The 27,131-nt window shown below is 35.4% G+C and overlaps 2 protein-coding genes across 3 annotated transcripts in view; one reads left to right on the forward strand and one right to left on the reverse strand.

The window, feature by feature from the left end:
• Positions 1-6,572, forward strand: part of LOC134536830 (ATP synthase mitochondrial F1 complex assembly factor 2) — a 62,731-nt gene extending 56,159 nt beyond the window's left edge. Inside the window, exon 7 of the mRNA XM_063376839.1 lies at positions 6,489-6,572. The gene's annotated coding sequence lies outside the window, so the exon portion shown is untranslated. The remainder of the gene's footprint in view (positions 1-6,488) is intronic.
• On the reverse strand, positions 186-26,690 carry LOC134536820 (transcription termination factor, mitochondrial). Of its 2 annotated transcripts, XM_063376807.1 has the most exons (5): positions 26,101-26,690; positions 21,567-21,745; positions 18,724-18,820; positions 13,745-13,898; positions 186-6,892 (listed from the first exon to the last, which is right to left on the reverse strand). In XM_063376807.1, the coding sequence occupies exons 1-5, from the start codon at positions 26,504-26,506 to the stop codon at positions 6,517-6,519; spliced, it is 1,212 nt and encodes a 403-aa protein (XP_063232877.1). In that variant the 5' UTR covers positions 26,507-26,690; the 3' UTR covers positions 186-6,516. The 2 variants fall into 2 exon arrangements, with proteins under 2 accessions (XP_063232877.1, XP_063232886.1); XM_063376816.1 differs by lacking the exon at positions 21,567-21,745 and having other exon boundaries at positions 26,101-26,191.
• Between the last annotated feature and the right edge of the window lie 441 nt (positions 26,691-27,131).

The following is a 27,131-nucleotide window of genomic DNA, read 5'->3' on the forward strand; positions in this document are numbered from 1 at the left end:
CCGATGATTTTGAAAAATGAGAGTACTTGTCATAACTTAGAGTCCCGGAAAATTAGCATTTTGTAGCATTTTAGAAAGTGAAATATAGCACTTTGTAGCATTTTGAAAAACCACGATTTTATATATATATATATATTTTAAATTTAAAACATTTCACACATCTAGATATAAGAATACCTACTGATAAATGTTAGATAAACAGTATCCAGGTAAATAACATTTTAATAGGTTGAAAAACAATGAATCATTAAATACAGTTTTTACATAGTATGTTAAATAACTTTAGCATGTCCAACACATTAATGTAAAATTTTTTAAAAAAGGGCACATAATTGACAAGACATGTATGTAAAACAATGTTTTGTGTAGCAGCAAGTTACATAGTTGACATCTTTCACACATTAAATTTCAGCATATTGCACATTTCAACACTTTCTTCTTTTAAATTGTTCTGTGATCACTCAAAACAACATTGTATGAGCTTAAGCACCTCTCTGCATCAACACTGCTCACAGGTGCCCAGATGGTTTTGAGGGCAGTTGCTCCAAACTCTGGTTTTGTGAGAGAAACTGCAAGAAGAATTTGAGGCATGTCAATGTGGTTTCCTTCCCGCATTATGTTCTTTCAACTGTTTGTGGAAGTACAGATAACCATCCACAAACTGATCACTGCTGATCTTTGAAAATGGCGGGAGCTTATTGCAAACAACCAACTTACTACAGTTCACTTCTACTTGTTGACCTGCTTTGGCAGGGTTGAACAGTTCACCTGCTGTTGCATAGAAGTTGTTTGCTGGAGATGGAGCCATATGTGATGTTAGTTTCATAGCACTTTTTGTACAACAGTTGGATATAGCAGACTTGATGCTTGCTTTGGCTGTGTCACCCTTTACTCCTTCCAACATTTGCTGTCTCTATGATGGCAACTAGAGCTGGGCCGATGCCGATCCCCGATCGTAATAATCGGCCGATTTTGTTAATTTTGCCGATCATAATGATTGGCAAAACGTAGCCGATTATTTGAGCCGATCATTGGTCTCCTACTGCAAACTTATAACATTGAATAATTACCTATATCTAACAAATTTCCATGTTTGTTTACGGTACTTTTCGGGAAGAAAATTCAATTATTCATCGAAAAATAATAGGATTTAATAATTTAAAACTAACCACACACGAAAAAAATATACCAATAAAGTAAACAAATAGCGTATGTTTTATAAACATTGAACAGTTACATACCTAAGTATCAATTTCCACGTATATTTACGGTACTTTCGGTAAAATAATTTTCCATTATACTACCGTATTGGCCCGAATATAAGGCGACCCCGAATATAAGGCGACCTGCAGTTTCAGGAGGCCAAACAAATGTAAAAATAATTTTTGGTAGAAATTAATGTGAAAATTCATTAGACATACATTTTGTGTTGATAAATCGTTTTTGCATTTATGTATAACAATTAATTTATATTTATCACTTTACTTATTTAAAATAAGTTTGAATGGCCTACCCTAAAAGTCAAAAGAAAACAATTAGAAAATATTTACACTTTTAAATATTACACTAGAAATTTTTTCGTGTTTACTCTAATGAAGCTGCATAATTGTCATCTTCAGAGCTGTTTATTTGTCTAGAGCTCGTTCCCCGCCGTTCCACCGATGTGTGATTGTTGATTTTTCACAGTTTACTGTATCTACGAATTTAAAATTTTTACAATGGCTATTAATCACTCTTAAAATACAGCATTTAACTTTCCGTTTGACTTAAGCTACGTATTACCACAGAACAAGGTGTATTACTATTTAGTAGTGTGTTTAACGTAAAAAAAGCAAACAAATAATGCATCTTGCCGGAACAAAACAAGTGGCTAGCTGACATGATGAAGCATACGGCCATGAATAACTTCGGTTACGTGACCGCGTATATTTGTCCATATTACTCTCTGACAGAGAGAGTCTGTTCTATGAATTTGAAAGAATAATCTATTATAATTATGAAAGGTTTTTACATAAATAAAGAGTGGATTATTAAAATAGCTTTTGAAGCAACGTACCAAATTCCTGTTAATATGGCGTCTTCGAGCGTGTTCGGCAATGTTCGTTTTACAACAAAGAAATATTGTGGAAAGACAGTTGGCAGCCGTGAATTTCCATACATTACATCCGAAATGTTTGTAAACGTAAACAATCGTTCTGAAAATAACTGTGATATTTTAGTACAAATATTTCAGTTAAAAATCTGAAGATAAATTACCGTAAATGTTAACACGCGATTGTACACAAAGTACAAATATGAATTGTGAAATAAAAGGTTGCCATTTTGAGATGCTTCAACATTCACGTTTTTACTCAAGAACAAATATTTTAATTTTCAACTTCAAACAATTGTAAATTACTGCAATATTAGGTGGATTTATTGTTTTTACCGTGTGAGGTAACAAAGTTTTAGTTAATATAAAAAATCGTGAACGTTTTGTTAAACAATGTTTCTACTGTAGCTTTCAGCTTGGAACTAATGTTTGCGGTTCTGACGTCTTGGGTGCGAAAATAAGGCGACTTCCAATTTTTGCATCTCTCGTTTATGTAAAAATGGTCGCCTTATATTCGGACCAATACGGTATTTGCAAAGTTATTTATCATTTACGAACCGAAAACTATGTATTCGTTTACCATTTACGGCTAATATTACCGCAATGGCGAATGGCGACTGTTGTTTAGGTTGGTTATGTGACGCCAGAAATTAGAGTGACGTGCGTTGCGCGACGGAAATAGTACGGATTAATGGCGCTAGTAGTCTTGTGGTTAGTCTACCTCTTCGGGAATTCATCTATTTAGTTTTTTCTCGCTAAATATGGCCTATTGAAAGTTTTGTTTAGCGAAATTAATATTCTTACCCTGTTTAGCGGGAAATAGAGCTTATTTTTCTTTTGTATAAAAACCTGGTTGATGAAGAGTTTTGTTCCCCATTTAGTGGTACAGTAGAACCTTGTTAATCCATGACGCGCTAATTCGGGAATGGGATAATCCGGGACGATTTAAAAGTGCAGAAAAAAAAAGAGAAGCTAAAATTGTCAGAGCTTAAAATTTACGTCGCGCGGGCCGGCGGCCGGCAAACACTGCAAGCCATCGCGTGGGCCGTCAAACTCTGCTACGCTGTTTGTACCGACCCTTTGTGTCGCCCCCCTTTCAGCTGTCACATTTGTCACTCTTTAAACTTGAGGGGATGTCCTGACTTCTGCTTCACGTCTCCCGTTTGTTTGAATGTTGTTTCACGTGCTGCTGAGTTACTTTCTGCCCGCCAACGCACAGCAGGCGCCTGGCGAGTGATGTGTCTGGCTGGCATTCGGCTGGTCGAATGAAGGGAGGGGGGTGGGGGGCTACCCAATATTTATGTGTACAAGGTCAGCACGATCTTATCTTTCTCTCTTTGGCTGTTGTAAATGACCGTGAACTAATGGCTAGGCAGTGCCATATTTTTTTAAGCCGAGACACTAATTCGAAGACAACCCTTACCGTGAACGGATTATCCGGGTTTTATTGGTATTATTTTTTTTTACAGAATTTAAATTATCCGGGCATTGGCGGGTCCCAATTAACATGAATAATGGGGAGTTTAATATTTTTATCCATCTGCTGCCAAGGCGCAGTAAGCCTCGGGAGATGTTACATCACATGACCTTGGCCTTAACCCAGCTGCACGCTGGTGTCTAAGAAGCTTGACAAGACCTTCCGGGCTTATAATCGCTAGTCCGTGAAATTCGGTAATCCGTGATTATCTTGGTCCCGACCATTACGAATTAACGAGGTTCTTCTGTATTTCGTATTCACTAATTAACTTACAATCGGGAATTATTGAAAGTTTGTTGGCGTCACTGGGGGGAATAAAATTATCATCGCTGACGTCTACCGGCACACACGGATCACAGAATGACGGAGTTGTGATTAGGTTGAAGATTTGGTTTGACCTTATTACATTTTAACGCAGTTAATTGTGTGTACGTGTGTGTGGTGATTTATAAGTAATCATGTCAATGAAAAGTAGTTTTGTCTGGGAATATTTCACCGTTTATAGTGATCCGTCAAAAGCAACGTGTAATCAGAGGTACTTGAAAGGCTCTAATCGGCTCAGAAGATCGGCAAGATCGGCAGCAGATGATCGGCATCGGCATGATCGGCAAAATAGGTGATCGGCCCAGCTCTAATGGCAACACACCATGTCCATTACCATAAGTTGATCAGAAAGCTGCAAGAGCTCATCCCACAGCAAATGAGCAAATGGTTAATGTCCACCTTCCAAAAATTTAATTAGCTCAACTATTTTTTGCAAGCCTCGCTCGCGAATTTGCACTTGATGTTAAGTACAGAAAACTGGCCTCCAGACAACTTCTGGCACACCAACTTTACACTGGCATTCTGAGGTTCCCACTGGTTCAAGAACAGAAGAAGTGGTTCAATGTACTGAGATAAATAGATAACAGCCATAAACCAAGAATTCCACCTTGTTACTACTGGGCTTGGGAAAAGCTTTGCAGTCAGTTCTGGGTAGATTTCTTGTAAGAATAAAATGTATGCACTCTTAATTTTTTTCCTACCATGTAGAAATGCTAGCTTCACAACAACCAAAGAATTGACATCACTAAACTCGCATGAAAACATCACCCACGAGGTACACCTTATGTGCCCAACACTGGAAGTGTGGTCACCTAAATCTATCTGCAGGGCTGCAAAACAGGTACTCATGTGCCTCGCCGAATCTGACACAAGACCTAGAACATTTTCAAAGCCTACACCATACTGGTTTAATGATTCCAGTATTGCCTGACTGCACGTGGTGCCGTTTGCTGATCTATCTATCTATCTATCTATCTATCTATCTATCTATCTCTCTCTCTCTCTCTCTCTCTCTCTCTCTCTCTCTCTCTCGTTAGGCTTTGTGCCCCGGCAAGTGGAAAGTAGGTATACAAGATCGAAGAAGGGAGGGACTGCTGACAAACATCATCCTACCTCTCCCTGGCTTCAGTCGCCAGCAGCCCGAAGAGGGTTACAGACAAGGAAGGACGTGGCCAGCACTTAGTTGAAAAACTACACACCCTGCGTCAAAACAGCGCCAAAACAAGGACACGCTCTGCGTACTTATGCCTTTTTTGAATGGTCACTTGAGACGTGCATTTATGGCTCTTTCTCTGAACCTTCCTATTGTCGCCAACAAAAATCGTAAATAATTGGACACGTTCGTAAAATCGTAAACAAGCCCAGATTTTCGTACATTTTACACCAGAATCGTAAAAATTGGCAAGTATGAAGTTTAGACAAGATCAAAAACTTGTTTTATTTAGAGCATGATACCACTACAAACAACGGAAAATACCAACTGCTTGATCTGTAAAGAATTGTTCATAAAATCATGACAGACATTTTTTAATAAACTTACGTAAAGTTTTTAAAATTAAATAATAATAGTAACCAAATAATACAGAACTTAACATAACGTAAATTACATTTACTGTTTCCTCGTGCTAAACGACTACATGAAAAGCATTTCCATACAAATGTTTGGTACCGTAAATTTTCGCTGCTGCATGCGTTAAGATGGTATTGGAATTTCGTTCTTGAATTGTAAACAGTCTTGCAAATTTGCACATTAGAATTTATTTTTATAACTTTATATTTTGTGAATCAATGAATTTAAAAGTTACCTATTATTAAATAACCTTATTTTATATAATTACCTATTAAATAAATCAATTTTCCAGCCTCCATTAGTAAAGTCATGTTTCAATAAGCAACGAACAAATGAAAACAAGCTTAAAATAAAGTTAAAAAGGGAGAGGTTATGTTCCGTTTAGTAACAAAAATACATGTGCATCTGCATTGCATGCATTTCTTAGAATGGGTTATTTCTTGTACTTAAGTAAATGCATAAAATTTTTTTTTTAACCAAAATGTGTTTTCTCCCTTATCTGTTCAGAATTAGTGAATCAGTAAAAGTTGTATCTGCACATCAACAAAATTTTGTGAATGTGTACAACTATAGTTATTAGCCAGTTAATTATAATTTTAAAAATTTATTTTTATTTTCCATATCAAATCAGTGTAAAATGGACTTATCACTTGTTAAAGATATAATTGCACCGTGCACTGAGCTGACTTTATGCTCATTTTGTTGACAGAAGTAGGTGGTCCGATATGCTTTTCTTGGATATCTTTTCCAACATCTGCTATTAAAATGGATTTATATTTAATGCTGAAAACTTGTCAATTTTGTGTCAGAGTTCACTGAATACAAACTTTTCAAGAAAAATGTCTTATTTTGACATGTAGGGGTCACGGATAAGTCAATTGGTCCAAAATGTTTATTACCACTGGCCCCACCCCGAGTAGCATGAGGGGTCGTAACAACGTTTTTTTTTTTACTGTGCTTAAAATATTAAATCGACGGACCACTTTTCTTGATGTGCTAACTAACTGATAGTGATTGTAATTCAGACAGGTTGACACAACACAGCAGGCGGTGTCACTGCGCCACCTTGGCTCTCCGCTGCTCCAGCCGGCGCACCATCTTGAGGTAGTCGGGCTGGCTCAGGCACAGCACCATCAGCGACACGGGGTGAAAGCCCCGCGCGTGCAGCTGCCCCAGCCTGGCCCGGGTCGTCTCCAGGCTGTGGCACAGGATGCGCGGGACCTGCAGCACCTGCTCCATGCTGAAGCCCTCCTCCCGCAGGAAGTCCAGGATCTCGTTTATCTTGGGGATGTTGACGTGCAGCACGGTCGGGTACCTCTGCACCATGACCGTGGCGGCCTGCACGTCGCAGCCCAGCCTGTCTGCCAGGAACTGGTGGAACGACTTGCTGCCGAGGATGGCTCGACTCTGCATGTGCCTTTCCAGGGTCCTGGAACAACCGTAGTAGCCTTTCTATGAATCACCTTTACACTTGTTGTCAATGAGTTATTTTGAAGGTGCGTGATTTTAAAGTGGTAGGCTCAATAGCTGTGAAATAATATAAATACAGTAAAACCAGTTGTAACGACACAAGACTGAAGTATTTTCCCGCCTAAACCTAATGATAGCACCAAATATTTTCCACGACATTAACAATCTCTTAATATGTTTTGGTGTTATTTGATTTCACTGTTTAATAAGTACCAAATAACCACAAAATTACTCAAATACTTGCCTGAATGCATCCTAACTGTTATAACATCACTTGTGTCATAGTCAAAAAAACATAACACAACAGCACCATCTTTTCTATCCCAAATAATTGTCTTTAACATTATACCTTTTTCACACTTCACAAATTCAAAACAAAGATGGCTTTAAATAAGGGTAGATGAAAACATTTTTTAAATTTGAATCATAGGAAATGAATTCAAAGATTTTAACAAATATTTTGCTAATTTAAGAAAAATCCATAAATACACTGTTGAATGCTTCAGTTGTTTAATCAGCACATCCTGCATACCACACACAATGTAGGAAACATTTAGCAAGCTAACTACCACTTCTTATAAATAAAAAATAAAAAAATTGTAAAACCATAAATAACTTGTATAAAAGCAAGATTAACGTTTAGAGTACTTTTGAAATGTCAAAATACTAATATTGCAAATAACTAGAGCTGGGCCGATGCCGATCCCCGATCGTAATAATCGGCCGATTTTGTTAATTTTGCCGATCATAATGATCGGCAAAACGTAGCCGATTATTTGAGCCGATCATTGGTCTCCTACTGCAAACTTATAACATTGAATAATTACCTATACCTAACAACTTTCCATGTTTGTTTACGGTACTTTTCGGGAAGAAAATTTGATTATTCATCGAAAAATAATAGGATTTAATAATTTAAAACTAACCACACACGAAAAAAATATACCAATAAAGTAAACAAATACCATAAGTTTTATAAACATTGAACAGTTACATACCTAAGTATCAATTTCCACGTATATTTACGGTACTTTTGGTAAAATAATTTTCCATTATACTATTTGCAAAGTCATTTATCATTTACGAACCGAAAACTATGTATTCGTTTACCATTTACGGTTAATATTACCGGAATGGCGAATGGCTACTGTTTAGGTTGGTTATGTGACGCCAGAGATTAGAGTGACGCGCGTCGCGCGACGGAATTCGTACGGATTAATGGCGCTAGTAGTCTTGTGGTTAGTAAACAACTACTCTTCGGGAATTCATCTATTTAGTTTTTTCTCGCTAAATATGGCCTATTGAAAGTTTTGTTTAGCGAAATTAATATTCTTATCCTGTTTAGCGGGAAATAGAGCTTAACTTTCTTTTGTATAAAAACCTGGTTGATGAAGAGTTTTGTTTCCCACAGTAGAACCTCGTTAATCCGTGACGCGCTAATACGAGAATCGGATAATCCGGGACGATTTAAAAGTGCAAAAAAAAGAGAAGCTAAAATTGTCAGCGCTTAAAATTAACGTCACGCGGGCCGGCGGCCGGCAAACACTGCAAACCATCGCGTGGGCCGCCAAACTCTGCAACGCTGTTTGTACCGACTATTTGTGTCGCCCCCCCCCCCCCCTCCTTTCAGCTGTCACATTTGTCACTCTTTTAAACTTGAGGGGGATGTCCTGACTTCTGCTTCCCGTCTCCCGTTTGTTCGAATGTTGTTTCACGTGCTGCTGAGTTACTTTCCGCCCGCCAACGCACGGCAGGCGCCTGGCGAGTGACGTGTCTGTCTGGCATTCGGCTGGTCGAAGGGGTGGAGGGGGGTGGGGAGCTACCCAAAATTTATGTGTACAAGGTCAGCACGATCTTATTTTTCACTCTTCGGCTGTTGTAAATGACCGTGAACTAATGGCTAGGCAGTGCCGTATTTTTTTAAGCCGAGACAACAATTCGAAGGCGGCCCTTACCGTTAACCGATTATCCGGTTTTATTATTATTATTTTTTTACAGAATTTCAATTATCCGGGCATTGGCGGGTCCCAATGAACACGAATAATGGGGAGTTTACTATTTTTATCCATCTGCTGCCAAGGCGCAGTAAGCCTCGGGAGATGTTACGTCACATGACCTTGGCCTTAACCCAACTGCACGCTGGTGTCTGAGAAGCTTGACAAGACCTTCCGGGCTTACCTGTATAATCGCTAGTCCGTGAAATTTATAATGTCGTGATTTTTAAGTAATCATGTCAATGAAAAGTAGTTTTGTCTGGGAATATTTCACAGTTTATAGTGATCCGTCAAAAGCAACGTGTATCGTGTAATCAGAGGTACTTGAAAGGCTCTAATCGGCTCAGAAGATCGGCAAGATCGGCAGCAGATGATCGGCATCGGCATGATCGGCAAAATAGGTGATCGGCCCAGCTCTACATATAACTAAACATATTTTCAAATATCTTTAAACAGGCTGTTGCACAAATTCTGAAATACCATGTCAAGAATGTTGTTTTTTCTGTTACTCATTTAGCAGTTTCTCACTCTGCTATACATACTACAGCGAAACCCCTTATTTACGTTACCGTTATTTACGTTTTCCCGTTATTTGCACTATATTCTTCAGGTCCCGTTTGGTTCCCATAAAGTCCAATACAATACTTTCCCGCGAATTACGTCTCAAAAATCGAATCAATCCCGCTATTTACGTCACGAACAACCATAAACAACCAGAAAATACCGTGGAGCTAGTAGGCAATGAACATTTTAAATAGCAAAATATACATATTTTATAACATGAAAAGTTGCTTTTATTTCTAAACATGTAATAATTTAAGCCTAGGCGTGTAAAAGTACGAGTAATTATAGCAGGAGACAATCTAAAATGCACGAGGGAAAAACGTAAACTCATGAATGTACAAACATGGCTGCTTGTAAGTTCTGATACTGTATTTATGTCACAACTTAGCCGAAATACTGGTAAGAGACATAAACTTCACAAGATAAAATGAGCGGTGTCTTGGTAACTGTTTTATACGTCTTTTATAATTTGGGAAGTATTGTACAGTTGACGCCATATTTTTTAAACTAACCATTTATTTCTGGGGATCGTAAATAATTAATTATTGGTATCAAGACATCATGATAAACGTAAACTTGAACATGTCACGGCAGCGAGAAAACTGGTGCGTATACCAATAAACTGGTATTAGAACTGGATAAAATTGGTACACGGGAGGTGGAGCTTATATTTTTTTCCGCTAAGCTCGCATCTATTGGTTGGCGGCTGATGGCGTCATGAGTCTGGGCGGAGCATAGAGTGCGCATGCGCCGCCGCGTCGTTACAGCAGCTGACCGAGTACAATGACCTTTCTCCGCGTTTGGCGCGCTATTGACGGTAAATATTCATCAATTTGCGGCCTTTTCTTAAAAAATTTTTTACTGTGAGCAATGTGTATGTAGCCCGTATTTGTTATAAACCCTGCCGGTTGCAACTGTATTTATAATTTGGAGAGGCAAATAATCTCCTTGAACAGCCAAAAAAGCAAGCAGAAGAAAATTTCAAATTTATTTTTTAGGAAGTAATCAGAAAAACATTTTGGCTTTCATTCTTTTTTTATTTTTGTCAAATGTGGTAAATTAATAATTGATTAAATACTAAAGTAAAATTTGTTGTTAGTGTGTTTGTACCTGCATTGTAGTATGTGCTATTAAACAAAAGGAAAAAAATTCTAAATAAGGTAAACTGTACTCCTTTTTATGCTTTTCCCTTTATTTACACTTTCCCGCTTTTTACACTTTTTTACTTTGTCCCCATGAAAAGTGCAAATAAGGGGTTTTGCTGTATATTGTGCAACTGCATTTTAATGTTATTAAAACCCTCAGTGATATAACCAAAATGGTTGTACTGCTTGGATTTCCTTGGTAAATAGTAGTGGTGCACCAATATGACTTTACCGATTACCGATTCGATTACCGATTATGAGAGCAATAATCGGCAGATATCGATTCAGTTACCGATTATAATGAAATTTTTTTAAGTGTAATAATGCACATAAATTTTTTTATTCCCATGTGAATTTAATAACAAGATTAGGTAAAATTGAGAATACAGTTACAATAACAGTATAAAAATATATAAAATACACTATTAAGTCATTGCAAAGTGTAAATTAAATTAACTTCTATTTAAATATTTGTTATTGTAAACAACTTGAACTACAGTCTAATAATTGTAATTTACAATGGGTGAGTTTTTGTTGCGGAAAACTAGCATTATTATCGACTATCACATAAGGTTGCATCAAGAAATTACTGTTTAACAATGTAAACATGCTGCTTTATTTTGTTAACTTGAGTTTATAGAAAAATGTTTCCACACTTCACTTTATTTCTCCCTACTCGCCATCTCACTATAATTATATAAAAATGACGAAAAACCAATTCTAGCACATGTTATTTTATTTATGTTGACTGAATATCTAAAATTATAAATACTTTTTCACTTTTCACGTCACATACAAATAACACAACAACGGATAATGTTACCAAAGACGCCTATAAAGAGTTGGTAAAATGCAGTGATAAACTAGAAGGTATCGGGACCACGATTTTGAACCGCTACTACGACTCGAAAAGATCGATTGTCATAGAATCCACTGCAACTGTTTGTGGTATTTTGATTGCGCCATCTATTTTACGTGTCTGGCTATAGGTAATGAACAAGGCCACTAAACAAACAAAAGACGAAACGTAAATAAACGTGTAGGAAAAATGTATTTTTTATTGTTTGAGGCAATGAGATTTATTAAACTTAACGAAATATCTGTAATTATGATATGACGGAGTTAGATGAATTTTGTAATATATACAAATATTACGGTATTTCGTCCTAAAATGTGTAACAAAATATTACACGGTAAAAACCTACTTAATTACGACGGGACGTAAATAATCGGCAAAGTAATCGTTAAGATAATCAATCGCCGATTATGATTCATCGGTATCCGCATCGGTGCACCACTAGTAAATAGTGCTCCATCTCTTAGATGATGCATATGGTTCGGTTTCTTGTTGGAAGAAATAGCAGGGTTGGCACAGTTTTTTCCACTGGGTGGAAAATACTGGTTAATTCCAGGTTAAAACCACCCTGGAATTGATTAGTTTTTGCCAGTATTTTTCACATGTTCAAAAATTATTGAATAATGAAATTTAAAGTAGTATTCATAAGGAATATTTAATAGTGACTTACAACGAAAACCTGAATAACAACCACAGTGTCTAGAACTTAGAAATCCTATTTCAAGTTTTTCATATTTACAGCCACTCAGTTTTGTGTGTTCAAATGTTTTAAAATTTGTGTACTGTACATGTCAAATTCAACATCATTAGAGACAATATAAAAGCCGACAAAGTACTACGTATAACAATAACATTTAACAAGCACAAAACACATGTAACTACAGTATTGAAGTATTATGCTTTACAAATGTGGATTCCATAACTATAGTGGAAGTATTCATAAACTACAAAAAAAAAAAGTACTAACAGTCTCTAATGACTTGGCTCTGGCACAATAATTCACACAACTCAGTTATTGCAGTAGCAGTGCCTTCATACTTACAGTACAGCAATATGAAAAAATACAACATTTACTTGGTGGTCATGTTGCATAAAAGATTTTCATTATTAAATTTATACTGTTAAATGTTAAATTATTTCAGCTCTGTAAGGTTATGTTTTGTTTGTAGGAAGTATTAACAAGCTAGTTTCTGTCTTTTAAGCAAAAACAAATACTGTGTTTTATCGCATTATAGTCGCTCATTTTATACTAAAATCAAGTTTAAAAAGTAAGGGGTGCGATTTTTATGCCAAAATAATTTTATTTTTAGGTTAAGTTATTCATAAAAACAAAACCCATTCATGGAAAGTACGTTTATTTAAAAAGTGGAGTATACAAGAGCAAGAGCACGCAGAACAATTTAAATTAATAAGTTATGCAACAAAAACCTTTCTTCGACTTTAAATAGAAAAACAAAATGTGAATGTGAGCCTGAACTAATGCATAACTATCGTCGTAGTAAAAACCACGAAAGAGTGCAGACCATCAAATGTAGTTAACTCAGCACTTGACAGAGAACGCACGTTGCATGCAATGTGGGTCCGTTATCTTGACGACTTCGGCTTATGGCTATATCAATTTCTGAATGGAAGTGCATTGGAATTTCTCTAATCTCTTAAATTTCCATTGCGTAATGTGCCCTTACTTCATTGCATTTCTCATTCAAACTAAAATTTCACCCTCAACTTGCCTAAAGAAGTACAACCTCAAAAACATCACAGGTTATAATTCTGGTCTAGGGAACAATGTCATAAGTTCAGTGTTGAGACATTTGCATGAAACATGTTTGGTACTCCTGTTGCTTGGCTAGCCCTCAGAAATCATCAGTGCCATCTTGTTTAACAGAATTATATTTATGTTTTTAAAAGAGAAAAAACTTTTACCTTTTTTTCCTAAAATGAATCTTTTTTGTAGTACATATAACTTTACTTGCAAAAAACACACTTTTTGGACTTACACTCTTTTGTCTAAACAGTCAAGAATGATTTGATTCTATTTGTTACATTTAATATATACGTTTTCCCAAGAAAGGAAATATTTTCTTAGAAAATATGTTTGGGGGACAAATATCATCATTTTATAAATAGTATAAGTTTTAAGTTTTTTCTATAAAAATTCTTTTAAATCCTTACAGAAACTACCTGTGGTTCAAGAGTAGCCTTAAAAATAAACACTAATATTAAATGTATATAATGGCATACAAGAAACTTGCCTCTCAAAAACTTCGATCTGGCACCTCACAAGCCAAGGCTTTGGATCAGGCAAGCCAACTTCATTCGCCCGACAAAGCCTTTCCTCTACAAACTCCGACTTGGTACGTAGGGACCAAACATCTTTCAAAATGTTATTTGGGGATACTCCTGCATCTGTAACAATCACATTATTATTATTATACTGATCATTATTATTATTATACTGATAATTACTTGCACACTGCAGTATTGATAAATGATGTGTAGTTAAAAGAAGAAGAAAAATCACTCAAAAAAGTGGCAGTTAGTTTATATTTCATTTTAATGAAATTTAATTTTCTTTAGTAGCACAGCAAAAAGTTACTGATATAACTTTAATAGAGGGATGGATGATCGTAATAAAAACGTGACATACAACAACCTGTAGTTGAGAAAATTCATAGCAGGCGTGCCAGATTCCAACTGGTCATGATGTGAACAGCTAACCACTCATCATGTATGCTACAGTAATGAATATTATACCAATTACTTATTATATACATGACTTCATGGCAAAATATGAAAATGTTTTGTTGCGTTCTCGGTAATGGTGGTACATACACTGTTTTTATCAGAAATTCAGGATTAAGAACAATTAGGCCTTGCCATCTTGTATATTTCTATCCTTTTCCTATAGTTCTAAATGTGAAATATTTATCACTAATGTTTGGCATGTCAAGGCATAAATAATATCTCCCAGACCTTTTATATCTTGATGCGACCACATATTTACTAGATAATAGGCTCTATTCTGCAACCACCGCAAGGAAATAACTCATTACGTATTTCACTATCATGATAATCACACCAGTTACAAGTGTTGACTTTAACAAGCAGTCAAAGTTAATTTATATGCTATATTACCCAAGAAAAATTTAGCACAGCATCAGTGCAAGTGGTATTTAAATCTTTGAAATCACAAGAGCGCGACGCCTAAAACCCATTAAATTTTTGTTTTTGAATATTTATTACAAATATTTGTACTTCTATATTATAATTTGGACTATAAAAACCAAAAAAACTTAATATATTTCACTTTTAACGACCTTTTATGAAAACTGTGAAAACCCTAGTGAACCTTGACAAGACTAATCAGTAATCAATCATAATTTTTATGTAATAGGTAAAGGTGTATCAATAAAATAATAGAATACAGCTAAGTGTTATGATATTATATAGAAAATGTGAAAGGCATCTTCATTTTATTAATTAAAGGCAATGATATTGTTACAACCTACGTGGGGAGAACTGGGTTCGTAAGGGACAGCCCAATTTGTTTTCTTACAGTTTAATTAATTACTAATATAAATAGAGACCTGCAAAATTCGCGGATTCATTCTGTGATAGGCTAGAATTCAAACACATATACCTCTTAGATAATTTTGCTATTGGCTTACTGTTCATCTGGACGAATCTCAACCAGTTATAAACCCTCAACCAAAGAAGGATCGAATCACAGACAAACCAGCTGAAACGACTTACAAGTCGGCAGCCAATGAAATTGCGTTATTTGCCCGAGTGTATAGGGTATGTGCAGTCTATCTTGAAGGCCATCGAAACCGCGAATTTTACAGGTCTCTACTAATAAATAATTGTAATTCAAAATGTCCAATCACCAATAACTGGCACTTAAAATTGTTTATTCCCAAGTTACTCAATGTCTGTCAAATTCCACAGTTCGCACTCCTCACTAGAAATAGAGTTTTGACTGTTTCACAAGAATTTAATTACAAGCATAATTAGAAATTTATCATTTGTTAATATAAATAAAATAAAATTTTACTAGTCAGTTTTGAATTAAATTTGTTTAGGCATGTATGAATCACTCAAAACTCACAGAACCTTTTACAAAAAATTCTGCTTCATTTATACAGTAAAATTTTACGGCATTGCTAAGTGCAAATTAAAATTTTCATCATGAAAACTTTGCACAAATATTTTGTCAAGCTTGTCAAAAATTTGATATTAATTATATACATAATGATTTAATTATAAATTATTTTTATTGATGTATGGGCCATTTATATGGCTGTGTTGTGTTAAGGTTAACATTATTTTTGAAGGAAGGACAGCATTTTAACCTAAGTATATTAATGTACTCAGTCAGAAACACACCATTAACAGCACTTCAAAACAATAATGGCATAAAAATATTCATAAGCACTATCAACAAACATTTAGGCTCTATATTTTAAACATATGAGTAATGAAAGTTATTTCACTACTGTCTCGTGAACTGGGAAAAAAAATTGCATTGAAGAAATACAACATGACCAATTTTTGATGTTTAAAATTGAAAACAAACAAACAAATTTTTAGTATTTTGTTTTATCACGTGTATAAGTAGTAAGGAAAAATAAAAGAACGACCACTGACTACAACAGACAACAATGCCACTTTTTTCCCCGTGGACATTGAAAGAGAATGCAATAGCTGGAACCATATAAGGAGTTGGTGTATGCTATCTAAGCCATGATTATACTTGAAGTCAATATAAAAAACCCTCACCCCCCTTTCCTATCAGCACAGCAAAACAACTTTTGGTTATAATGAAGTTTAACGCTAATTTCTTTTAGATGTGATGGTATTGTGCCGCCAACTAGTATTTTTGGCACAATATTAAATTTGAATTTTTTTAACTTAATGTCACCAGTCATTCCCCTGTTCCAAGAACTTAAACTTGTTCCTCCTCCTGTACACTCCCATTCAACCTTTGTCAGACTTGTCTCCCCAAGTTTTCCCAGCCCTACCATTCAATTACCCAGCAGGGCGATACTTTAATCCCCGCCTTAGCGCACGGACGTCTCCTGTAATTCGCCCGTGATCCATGGAGAGAAATACTACGACTTGCAAGCTCTCAGGACCGACCAGTTTCAAGACCTCGCCTGATGCGAGCACTTCTTGGCATGATCGTGAATCATCTTCGCCAAAGTATAGTCATGCCTTTGGGTCTGGTAGACCGCCGTTCCCACAGTCATCAGCAGCCCCCACATCCCCCACCTCCCCAAGTTTTCCTGGGAACACCGCCCCGGGTCTTTAAAGGCCACTAACCCCGGCCAGGCTAGGCCTCTTCCCAAGGCCACGACAGTAGTACATGAAGTACATGCTTATGCAACCTAGTGGTAGTTTTGCAAATCACTTCCCCTGGGAGTTTGAAAGCCCGCGGAACGCCTGCACTCTGGCGTCTCTCGCAGTAACCAGTTCACATAGTTACTTCCCAGGCCACCAGGGCGCTGCTTTAGTCCGTCCCATAAGTCCAATGCTGCTACCAGGCGACTCGCGCGAGTCGACCTCTACTCAGTTCAGCCACACCTCAGTAGGTCACGCTGACATTGGGCAGTACCAACAACTTCGAGATATCGAAGTCTGCCTTTCCTCGACAAGCACCTCGGTAATCTTCGGAACCTTTCGGTTCAAGAGCCGAAGCCTCCCCACCTTTCTTTCGTTAACGTCGCTTTTAATTACGAGTCTCGGCCGTCCCAAACTCACTGCGCGCCGCGATTCAGGACTGACTGCATCGAATCTACAACATCGGGACGCCTCGAAGTGTTTTTCTTTTAAGATGTGATCAAATTAGACAAGGGATATTTCCCACCATGGTAGTGTTTAGGCGTTAGTCAGTCCACGTAAATCTAGCTAAAGTAATCATGTATAAGTCATTGTAGATAATATATTTTTTTTTTTTGAAAATCATGAATCATCCGCGTTGCGTTCGTCTGCTCAACCATCGGGCAGACCCTGGAAGACAATACCCTATTTGGTGAGTTTTTACCACCACCACTCCCCTACCATTATCGTAACTAGAAGGCATTTTCTGCCTATTCCACCAACTGTATGTGAATCAGTCCTAAACATATGTGTTTGGATCTGTTCACAGACAGGGTACAAGTGCCAGGCACCGAACACCGGATCCGGGTACTTTTCCAAGGATCAGATCAGTCTCCACGGGGCGGATGACTCAGACCCTCTGACATCTTGTCAGCTTTCCCACTTCATCCAACAATCTTCAAAGCGCCAGCCTTCCAGTTTTTAAAAAAACATTTTTCGGACTAGCATCCAACCATGAAGTTTCTCAGATCTGAAATCCAGAAGCTTCCCACGATTATTAAAATGTTTATTGTCACGAACTTTATTTAAATTGTGTGAATTGTTTAATAAGGGTAGGCCCATTCTTTTTATTAAATGTGATCTTAAATCCATGTTGTATATGTTTTATATTAATCAACTTATATTATATATCAATATTATATAATAAAAAAATAACCAAAAGTAAAATAAAAACAGAGAAACTAACGTCTGGACGAAATAATTGTTTTACCTTCTGAAATGGAAAGATCCACATGTGTCACCCTCAGTCATCAGGTGAGAGTGACGAGGCGTGACAAGAGTACAGAACAGACATCCACTCCACAGATTAATAGCTCCATCGTTGGAAAGTGTAAAAATGGATAGTTATAATTAATCTGCCACCATTTGACACAGCAGCACACCTCTCATTACATTTATCTATGACCAAAGAAATATTACTGGTCCAAAACAAAATAAACGAACATAAATAATTGTTCCAGATTATAGAAGAAATTTGCAGGAAATGTGTTTGTAACATTGCTGAATGACTGTTTACATTTAATAAATAAAAAATTGAATAACTAAGGTTTTGAACATAAATATGAGCTCATTTTGTCACTATTTCGAAAATAAAATGTTTTTTAACACATTTTGTGTTTAAAGGAAAATGGATTGGATTTCGCAGTATTTTGTGGTTCGCAAAACTTTCCTACTTCTAGAATTACGTATCTTTTAAACATTTAAAATTTTCGCGTGATTGGACACTTCACCAGGAGTTTGCTGTATGTTTATATATTAACAGAATAGTGCCTTCAGACACCTCACAATTATCCTGCTACTATAGCAGTGTATTTGAATGATTGCAATTTCGACACAGGCATGCAATACATACTTAATAGCAAGTCCAAATTTTTCTTGAGTCTAGGTGATTCCATCATCTGCAGGAATCTGTACTTGACGAACAGCTGACATACAACTGAGACAGGACACTGGAAAAAAAAAAATCAGTGCGTAGTTTACAAGTAGTGTACCTATTTAAATGTGCAGTAATTAATATTGGGCAATGAAAGAAACATTTTTCAATAATAATAATAATAAAAGGTAATGAAGGCATCAAAGAATTATGAACAATTAAATTTAACGCATTCATCCTACAGACCACTATCTTCTTGCTATGAAAACATTGGTTTTCTTGAGAGTTTTACTGTTAGTTACTAGGAGTATTCTAATCTACATACCCATTTATTTTAATCTATGTAAAATTTCTGTCTGAAAAGAATTAAGACTAATCTAGGACATTTAATCAAGAGTAAAATATTAATAATTTTGAAAACATAATTTTGGGCCATTTTATAATATATTAGAAATCTAGCACTGAGAAGCAGATTTGTGTTATTATACAGGCAAAGTTTTCTAACAGGCAGGCAGGCAGGTTGACTGCTCTGTTTTTTTTTTTTTTTTTTTGCAAAATTAAGAAAAACTCATGCTGATTTTGTCAAAAATATGTTAAGTGTGTGGCAGAAAACAGCATGCTCTTTGTAGACATCTGTAGCTTTGCAGTATATTCTAAAATTTATGATGGAACATATCTATTTAATTTAAGGTAATTTTACTTCAAACTCTTTAATTATTAGTTACCTGTAACCTAGAGGGAAATAAATTTCTAGAGGAAGCATTTTTTAAGTTCGCAAATCATATATTATGTTTGTTATTTTTTATTAAAAAAAATTGCATGAAAGAGAGAGATGGGATGGAGTTCTCTTTGGAATATAATATGGGCATTTCTTGGTTGTTCTTAAATTGCAGTTAGTGAACGGTTACAAATAAAAACAGAAAATATCTGTACATACATTTTTTTAATTCATTAGTAAAAAGCTGACTAAGAAACATACGTTTCCCAAAAAGAAGTAAATGTTTGTACGCCATTTGCGATGGCATTCAGTGTTATTATACGCTTGTTTTATTCCACTGTCTCGTGAAGGGGCTAGGGAGTTTCTTTTTTTTCTTTCTTTTTTTAAGTTGTCACCTTCTGAAAGAGGTTACTAAACTTATTATTGTCATTATCAAATTATTCTCAATGAACATATTCCACCTGGGATAAACTTGTTCATCATTAAAATTACCAGGACTTTACTGAAAATACAAGTTTGTTTTGTTTTGAAAGTCATTGCTTTACACTGTTAGGCACAAATTTTGTTTTTTCACCTGACACTGACATCATTATAGATATAGACCTTAATTCATACCTTTATAAATTTATATAAAACAAATTTTTAATTACTCCTTTAAGATTTTATATGACTTCAGATATACATGAATATTCCTTAGTAAATTTATTTCTACCTCGTTCTTCACACTATTACATTATTAGTAGCTGAATAAACTTATGAGAATTCTCTGCTACACCACTAATAAAGAATTTTCAAGTGCTACACATAAAATCACAGTGAAACACTTGAACACTGCATGTGGGAAACATTATTGCTGCCAGTCTAAAACAATAGAATAAAAAATCCGCGCAACACAAATATGTTTTTAGGAGACTGAAATAAAACTTTAACTAAGGAGTTTTACAGGATGCATAGTAAAATTTTAGGACATTTGAGGGCCCTCATGAAAACCAAATTACAGACTTTTTAATATTTACAGAGCCGTGCCAATCCTTGACACACACAAACACAATACAAGCCAGGGAAATTGGAAAAAGAATCACCATTTGTACTACAATTAACCCTCCCAGCATTTGCCTGGAGTAATTCTGGGAAAATATGGAAAAATAAAAGATGTATAGACTATTGTGCCATCTTACTTGTTACAACCTGGTTTGAGATACCTACCATCTCACCTAGGAAGGGTCAGTGATACACAACTGGCACTTTAATTGAGTGTGAAGTTAATACTAATTGTGTGTGACAGCAAGTGAAGAAAACCAAAATGTATCCATATGGACTTACTTTATTCAGGAACTGTGTGTGTGCATTAATCAGTATGACACAAAGGTCCATTTAGAGAGAACTCTGTTCCCCTATGTGTTGAACTATAGCTTGTATCTGCTGGCATTGCCGGTGAACAGGGATCAGTTATCGAGCAGCCGTAGTTAGCAGCTATGTTTCGGATATACTTTTTCCAGTCCACAGTCTCAACAGTATCTATTAGTTCCAAGAAATGAAGGCCCTTCTAACCAGAGTGGTAAACGCATAATATAAATCCCAGTAATGTTAATATACAGAAGGTCCTTTAATCCGGTATGTTCGGGGTCCACTACTGCAGGGTTAGTGATTTTTCCAATTAATTATAATTCAGTACAGTTTTAATGAGAATATTGATGTGGAGATTACTGTTTATTAATCTTTTTAAATCACTTAAATGTAACTTAACATGGAGAGTCAGACATTTATCATTAAAATAATATAGACTTGTTGACCCGTGCGGAATTTCCGCAGTGCGCACCAAATTGTTTTGTGTGGCATTCCATTCTTTAAAAATTTAGGAGAAATTACATTTTGAAGAAGAATAGAAAAAAGTAAACAGGTGTTGGTACAAAAGAAGACATGTAATTGAACTCATCAGTACAAATAGCTGTTACACATTATTTTTACAGAAGTATTATATTTAAACATACCAATAATATAGTGGCTTACAGAATGTGCCAAACAGAGGAATGCCTCATTTAAGAGCACCATTTGTATGTATCTACAAATATTTTACAACAAAAAACCCCACTATATTAGTTACCTGGAGTTTTTCACTGATGTATTTGATACGACTGCGGCCAGAAAAACAATCAAATTCCTTTCTCCAAAACAAACACAGCGATGCCAGTCGTGAAAAATAAATTTGCATGAGAGGCACTCCATCCTCAATATTTTCAAAATCCAAGTTTTTTATCAGTGAAAGTCTTGCATCAAGGCTATCTGCAATGAATTACAACTCTGTATTCAGCCTGATACAAATTAACTCAATTGCATGCCATGGTGTCCACAAAATCTGTAATCAAATTTTAGACATCACCCTAATCAAAATTTCAAATTTCTCTGACTTGCATAAACTGTTGAAATTACTTAATTTGCAATTTTCTGAAAGAAATATATAAAATTCAGCCTCTAACACTCTCAACGTACTTAATTTAAAAAATAATAGTTATACAACAAAAATTAAAGTTCAAAAAGAATCTTGCAAATGCTATAGGTAACGTGTATGAACGTGCACCACTTGAGCACTGTCCAAAAAAAAAGAAAATGCATTCACAGTCTGGGTAGCAGAGTGAGCATGACATCACTGGGGTGTTTCCATGACTTTTCCCTGATTTCTCCCGACTTTCCAAAATGTTGACACCCGGCATGCTAACAAGTTTATAGTTACATTATTTCACTTAAACATGAATAAAATCCAAAATGCTTACAAGCTTAATACTATGAATTAGTACTTAGGGTACAACATGCTAAACAATCCTATTCATAAAAACCTCAGTTGGTTTTAGTATAGTTGTGGTTAACATCCCAAATTTCTTAAGTCTCAATCTTGCAGAGTGCTTGCTTAAACAATTACTAAGTACCTACTACTTAAATAAACCAAAAGCAAAATTCCTCAAATATTCATTAAATAAAAAGAAAAGAAAGCCACACACTTGTAAAAAACCAATGAATGAATTAAAAATAAGTAGGTACCTAGTCCAACATTTTATTTAACCCATACAAAAATGGAAAAATTAAAAAAGTAACTGTACTTATGCTTAAATAAAAGATATATTAATTACAATTTTATAACAAACAAGCTACCCACCTCGGTTTTGCACGGGTGCAATGCTGATACTAAATATACTACAAATGTCTTTATATACAACATTCACAGCTTTTTTGTCATTAGACAATACAAACATGTTTCTTTAGAGGTTACTCTTGAAAGAGTGACATATAATTGGCCATGTGAAAAATACTCAACGCTTAAATCTAAGCCTGCGATTTATTAATGGTCATTGCAAAAGATATCTTTACCGGAAATTGTAGGCGTTTAAATTGGAACGGTAAATCCGATGGTATCAGAGGAATTCGGGGAATCAATACATCTTCTCCGGTACCACATTATTTCTTGTAAAAAGTAAAGGATAAAAAATGGTTATTGTGGATTATTCCTAAGAGATAAGACATATACCATCGCTGACTTTTTTGTAGACCCTTTTAAGGTGTACAATACTGTAGTACATTATTTTGATCTATCTCGTAGGGTTCAGCCAGCATTTGCAAACGCAAACAAAATGTGTATTATTTACGACATCACATTAGAAACCTCTAAAATTATCAGTGTTTTTCTACTATATTATGCATGTATTATACATATAAACCTTCCTCTTGAATCACTCTATTAAAAAAAACCTGCTACAAAATCTGTTGCGTAGTTTTAAACATCTAAGCATACATAGGGACAGACAAACAGCGGGAAGCGACTTTGTTTTATACTATGTAGTGATTTATGCCATTTTGAGTCTCGATTAAATATAATTTTTTTGGACGTAAGCCATTGCAGTTTTGCGCTCTTTGTCATGGGAGAAAAATTCAAGAATGTAAAAAATAAAAATATAAACCCACAGAGAACCAGCCTAAATCAGTTGATGTCGAATATATGGTGCAAACGATGAAAATAAACAGGTATTAGGGACAACAATTTTAATTTAATTTACCTTGCAATAAAGTGCACTCAGTAAGTGAATGTTTTGTCATTAAATTGAGTAGCCCCATGTCAAAAACTGCAAGTGCAAGAGCTCTTTACCCGCCTCCAAATAGGTGAGTGTTTACTACTTGTGTATGTATATTGTAATGTTGTTGGTGAGATTGGTTCTCTTCTGTATAACACATACAAGTATTAAAACCTTTCCTGTGCACTTCATTTTGATGTCATGATCCTGAATACATTGATCCTGTGGTAAATGAAGCTTGGTAATTTAATTTAGTAGGTTAAAAGATCCTGCAGATGAGGCTTCTGGGAAATAAAGGGACTTATACCAAAGTGAAAGGTTGGTTGGATAAGGTCAGCAACATTAATACTTGTAAAACTATCAAAATTAATGTAATACTCTAACATTGCGGCTACTTAAAACGGAAAGAAAAAATTGGAAAACATGATTTTCACACACTACACACATCTTTAAATTTACCCTAAAGGGATGGTTTCATAATTCCTACTGGTACGTGAAAAATAAGTCTGAAGCTTACATTACCATATTTGTTATTTCACGATGCCGCCGTCATTCACTGTTTACCCGTGATTGTGTATCTCTTTGTTTAGCACAACTGTAGCCAACTATGGAGAATTGAAAATACGCTAAATCTTTCATTTCATTTATGGAAGTTTATCCCTGGATCCTGAAGGCATAATCCTGTTGGCTTGATCCTGTGGTACATGATGCTTACTATTTTAATTAAGTAGGTACATCGGAAGATCCTATAAATAAAAAAATATTGTCATAAAATAATGAATTACAATCATAAGTCGAATAAAAAGGACTTTTTTTTTTCAACCTTCAATCATAATTCTTTCTTATTTCGCAATTTCATTCATGTGCAGGATCTTCTGACATACTGACATACTGATCGTTACAACAGGTTAATTCAGGAACGTCTCAAGTTCATGGAAAAATATATTCCTATTTTTTTTGTGGTGAATGGCAATGGCAGCATAAACACACAGACATTGTAATGTAAGATATATATATATATATATATATATATATATATATATATATATATATATATATATATATATATATATATATATATATATAATAATTTGTAATATATATATTATATTACAAAATAGAAGGAATTACAAAAATATCCCCCTGGAGTAAATTTAAGGAGTGTAGGTAGTTTGTGAACACCATGTTTTCAGATTTTTTTCTTTCCGTTCTAACAAGCCATGATATCATAGAGTATTATCCAAATTAAATATTTTGAACATGATTTTATGTATTATTTACGTAGCTAAACTAACCTAACCTCCCTTTTGACTTCATTAAATTTTCCTTTTTTCCCAGAAGCCGCAAAAATGTACGTAGCATCTACATATACAGGATCACTATTTAGAACTGAGTTTCTGAAGATACACTAGGAATTCCAAAACACTCTTTATGAGGATAACGACGGGACTCTCGTAGTGGTAAAACAAGTATTTTCAAAAATATTTTTTTTTTTACAGAATTGCATGACTCTGCTATTTTACCGCACTATATCTAGGTATTTGAAGGTATTCAAATATAATGTATGTTATCCTCCAGTGGTAGGCCCTCATACAGAGAACCTAACAGCTCTGGTTTTGCCAACATAGGTATATTTGACCATCCTTGATTTTTTTTCCATTTCCTTCTGTATAGTACAGATCTAAAATCTTGTAAGCCTGCAAGAGGCAATTGTCGATAGGAATTTTGCTATATAATTAATAGAACACCCTATAAATGATTCAGAGTACCTATATTAAATGATAAATATGTAGGTACTGTTTGTTGTATTGTGTAAATTGTGAAAATTTTAAAATTTGTGATTATTTGTTGAGAGTGTAAATTAGCAAAATTCATTAATTGTAAACTTCATTATTTTATCACAATTTTAACTATGTTTAATTTTTGTTTATAATGTGACAAGGCCTATATCCCTTGAGCTGTTGGCTCATGTGGGGATCTGCAGGTGGATTGAAAATAAAAATAAAAAGAGGGGGGAGGAGTACTAGCAGCAAGCAGTACAAGAGAAAAAGAAAAACCAGTATCAATGTGGCGCAGCCAAAGTGATTGTGAAATCTTCTAGTGGCAACATTTTCCTTTAAGTGCTATACCCATTCAACATAGTTCAACTGCAAATAGACGCAGGCAGCAGCATAACTGTGGCTTATGTTTATAGAACCGGTGAGAGAGTGTGCCGTATCGGCAATATTTAATTCCGTGGGGCTCCGCCTATCATTTCCAGTAATATGTTTTAATCAAACTACATAATCAGCTTTTAGAACGTTTGGCCAGCATTATACCTCTCTTACTTTTGAAATGTAAAAGTACTGTGTAATATTTAGTTTTTGTGGTTGTACAGTTTGTTTGTATATATGTATATATTTGTATTAATTGACTTGTTCTATATCCCGGAGTCCTTACCTCCATATGGGATCTACAGAAAAAAAATTGAATAAATAAAAAATAAAAAAACACCTCGTCCATACAGAACACAGTCGTCCGTAAAAGGGCAACTACCAATGCTTTAAAAATACACGTAGCCTATCGTCATAAATTTACCTTGACTGAATGTAGAAATCCAAGGGTTTTCTTGTATTACGGTAAAAGATATTGCTTGTTGCTTTACGTGTTCTACATTTGTCGGCAACTCATTGTTCTGGCATTCATGAAGTGATCTTTCGAGAAGAAGTCTCTGTGCTTGAACCTGTGAGAATCCAAAAATTTTTTGAATGCGTTTAGGATACTTTGTGTTAGTTCGCTCAGATTCGATATAGCTTGCCTCACTAGATTTAACACTAAAAAATCTTGGACTATGTATATAACACACCGAATAGCGAACCACTATCTTCGGAGTTCTCAGGGTGCCTTTATCGCAAATCCTTATAAAATTGAGAACATGTTTATCTAGTGATGACCCGCATAACCGCATAACAAAACACATTCCACAGTTCATCACACTAGTCATGATTATTCAAACACCACCTGAGCAACTAAAACTTGATGATGTAGTTTTTTCTAAAATCTCATTTAACTCATCTGCAAAACACACCTCTTCTATTTAATTAAAAAAACACCTCTTCTATATAATTTTATAAAAATCACCATCCACAAAGGGGGCACCAACTTTTATTATTTGCACTCAGAGATTGCACTTGAAAATAGTTACAATTATTGTAGAAGGACAATATAGGAAAGACGTCAAAAAAAGGCAGACACGTTACGCAGCGCATTCTAACGGCAGAGCCTGATCCTACCATATAAGCGCATTTGCTATGAATATGAGGATATTTAGGCAATTTTAAATGTAATTATTTTTCTCATTTTATGCAGTTGTAATTATTTATTTTAATTGGAAAATCGTGTTGAATGTTTGGTCACAAAACTCAGCCCGAGTCATTCCTATGCTCCACGTACTTCGCATGGAAATGCAGCCTCCATTAAACGGAGCTGCTGGAGGCACGCTAGTAGATGTCTGACCAACTCAGGGGCCGGACACGCTTGTTTTCATATATAGTAGGCGCAATAGTGTAATTTCTTTCTAATCAGTTCTCATCAACCCCATGGCCGGCTCCAAACTCGGTGAAGTTTTA

The sequence above is a fragment of the Bacillus rossius genome, chromosome 1, assembly GCF_032445375.1.
Source record: "Bacillus rossius redtenbacheri isolate Brsri chromosome 1, Brsri_v3, whole genome shotgun sequence".
Lineage (NCBI taxonomy): Eukaryota > Metazoa > Arthropoda > Insecta > Phasmatodea > Bacillidae > Bacillus > Bacillus rossius.

What these genes read in the sequence shown, in the direction of transcription:
- LOC134536820 (XM_063376807.1), bottom strand. Translation starts at nt 26,506, where the DNA reads ATGACTAGTGTGATGAACTGTGGAATGTGTTTTGTTATGCGGTTATGC. An exon ending in GATTTCTACATTCAGTCAAG is followed by an intron (nt 21,746 to 26,100) that starts GTAAATTTATGA and finishes AATTCATTGCAG; the next exon opens with ATAGCCTTGATGCAAGACTT. An exon ending in ACATCAGTGAAAAACTCCAG is followed by an intron (nt 18,821 to 21,566) that starts GTAACTAATATA and finishes TTTTTTTTCCAG; the next exon opens with TGTCCTGTCTCAGTTGTATG.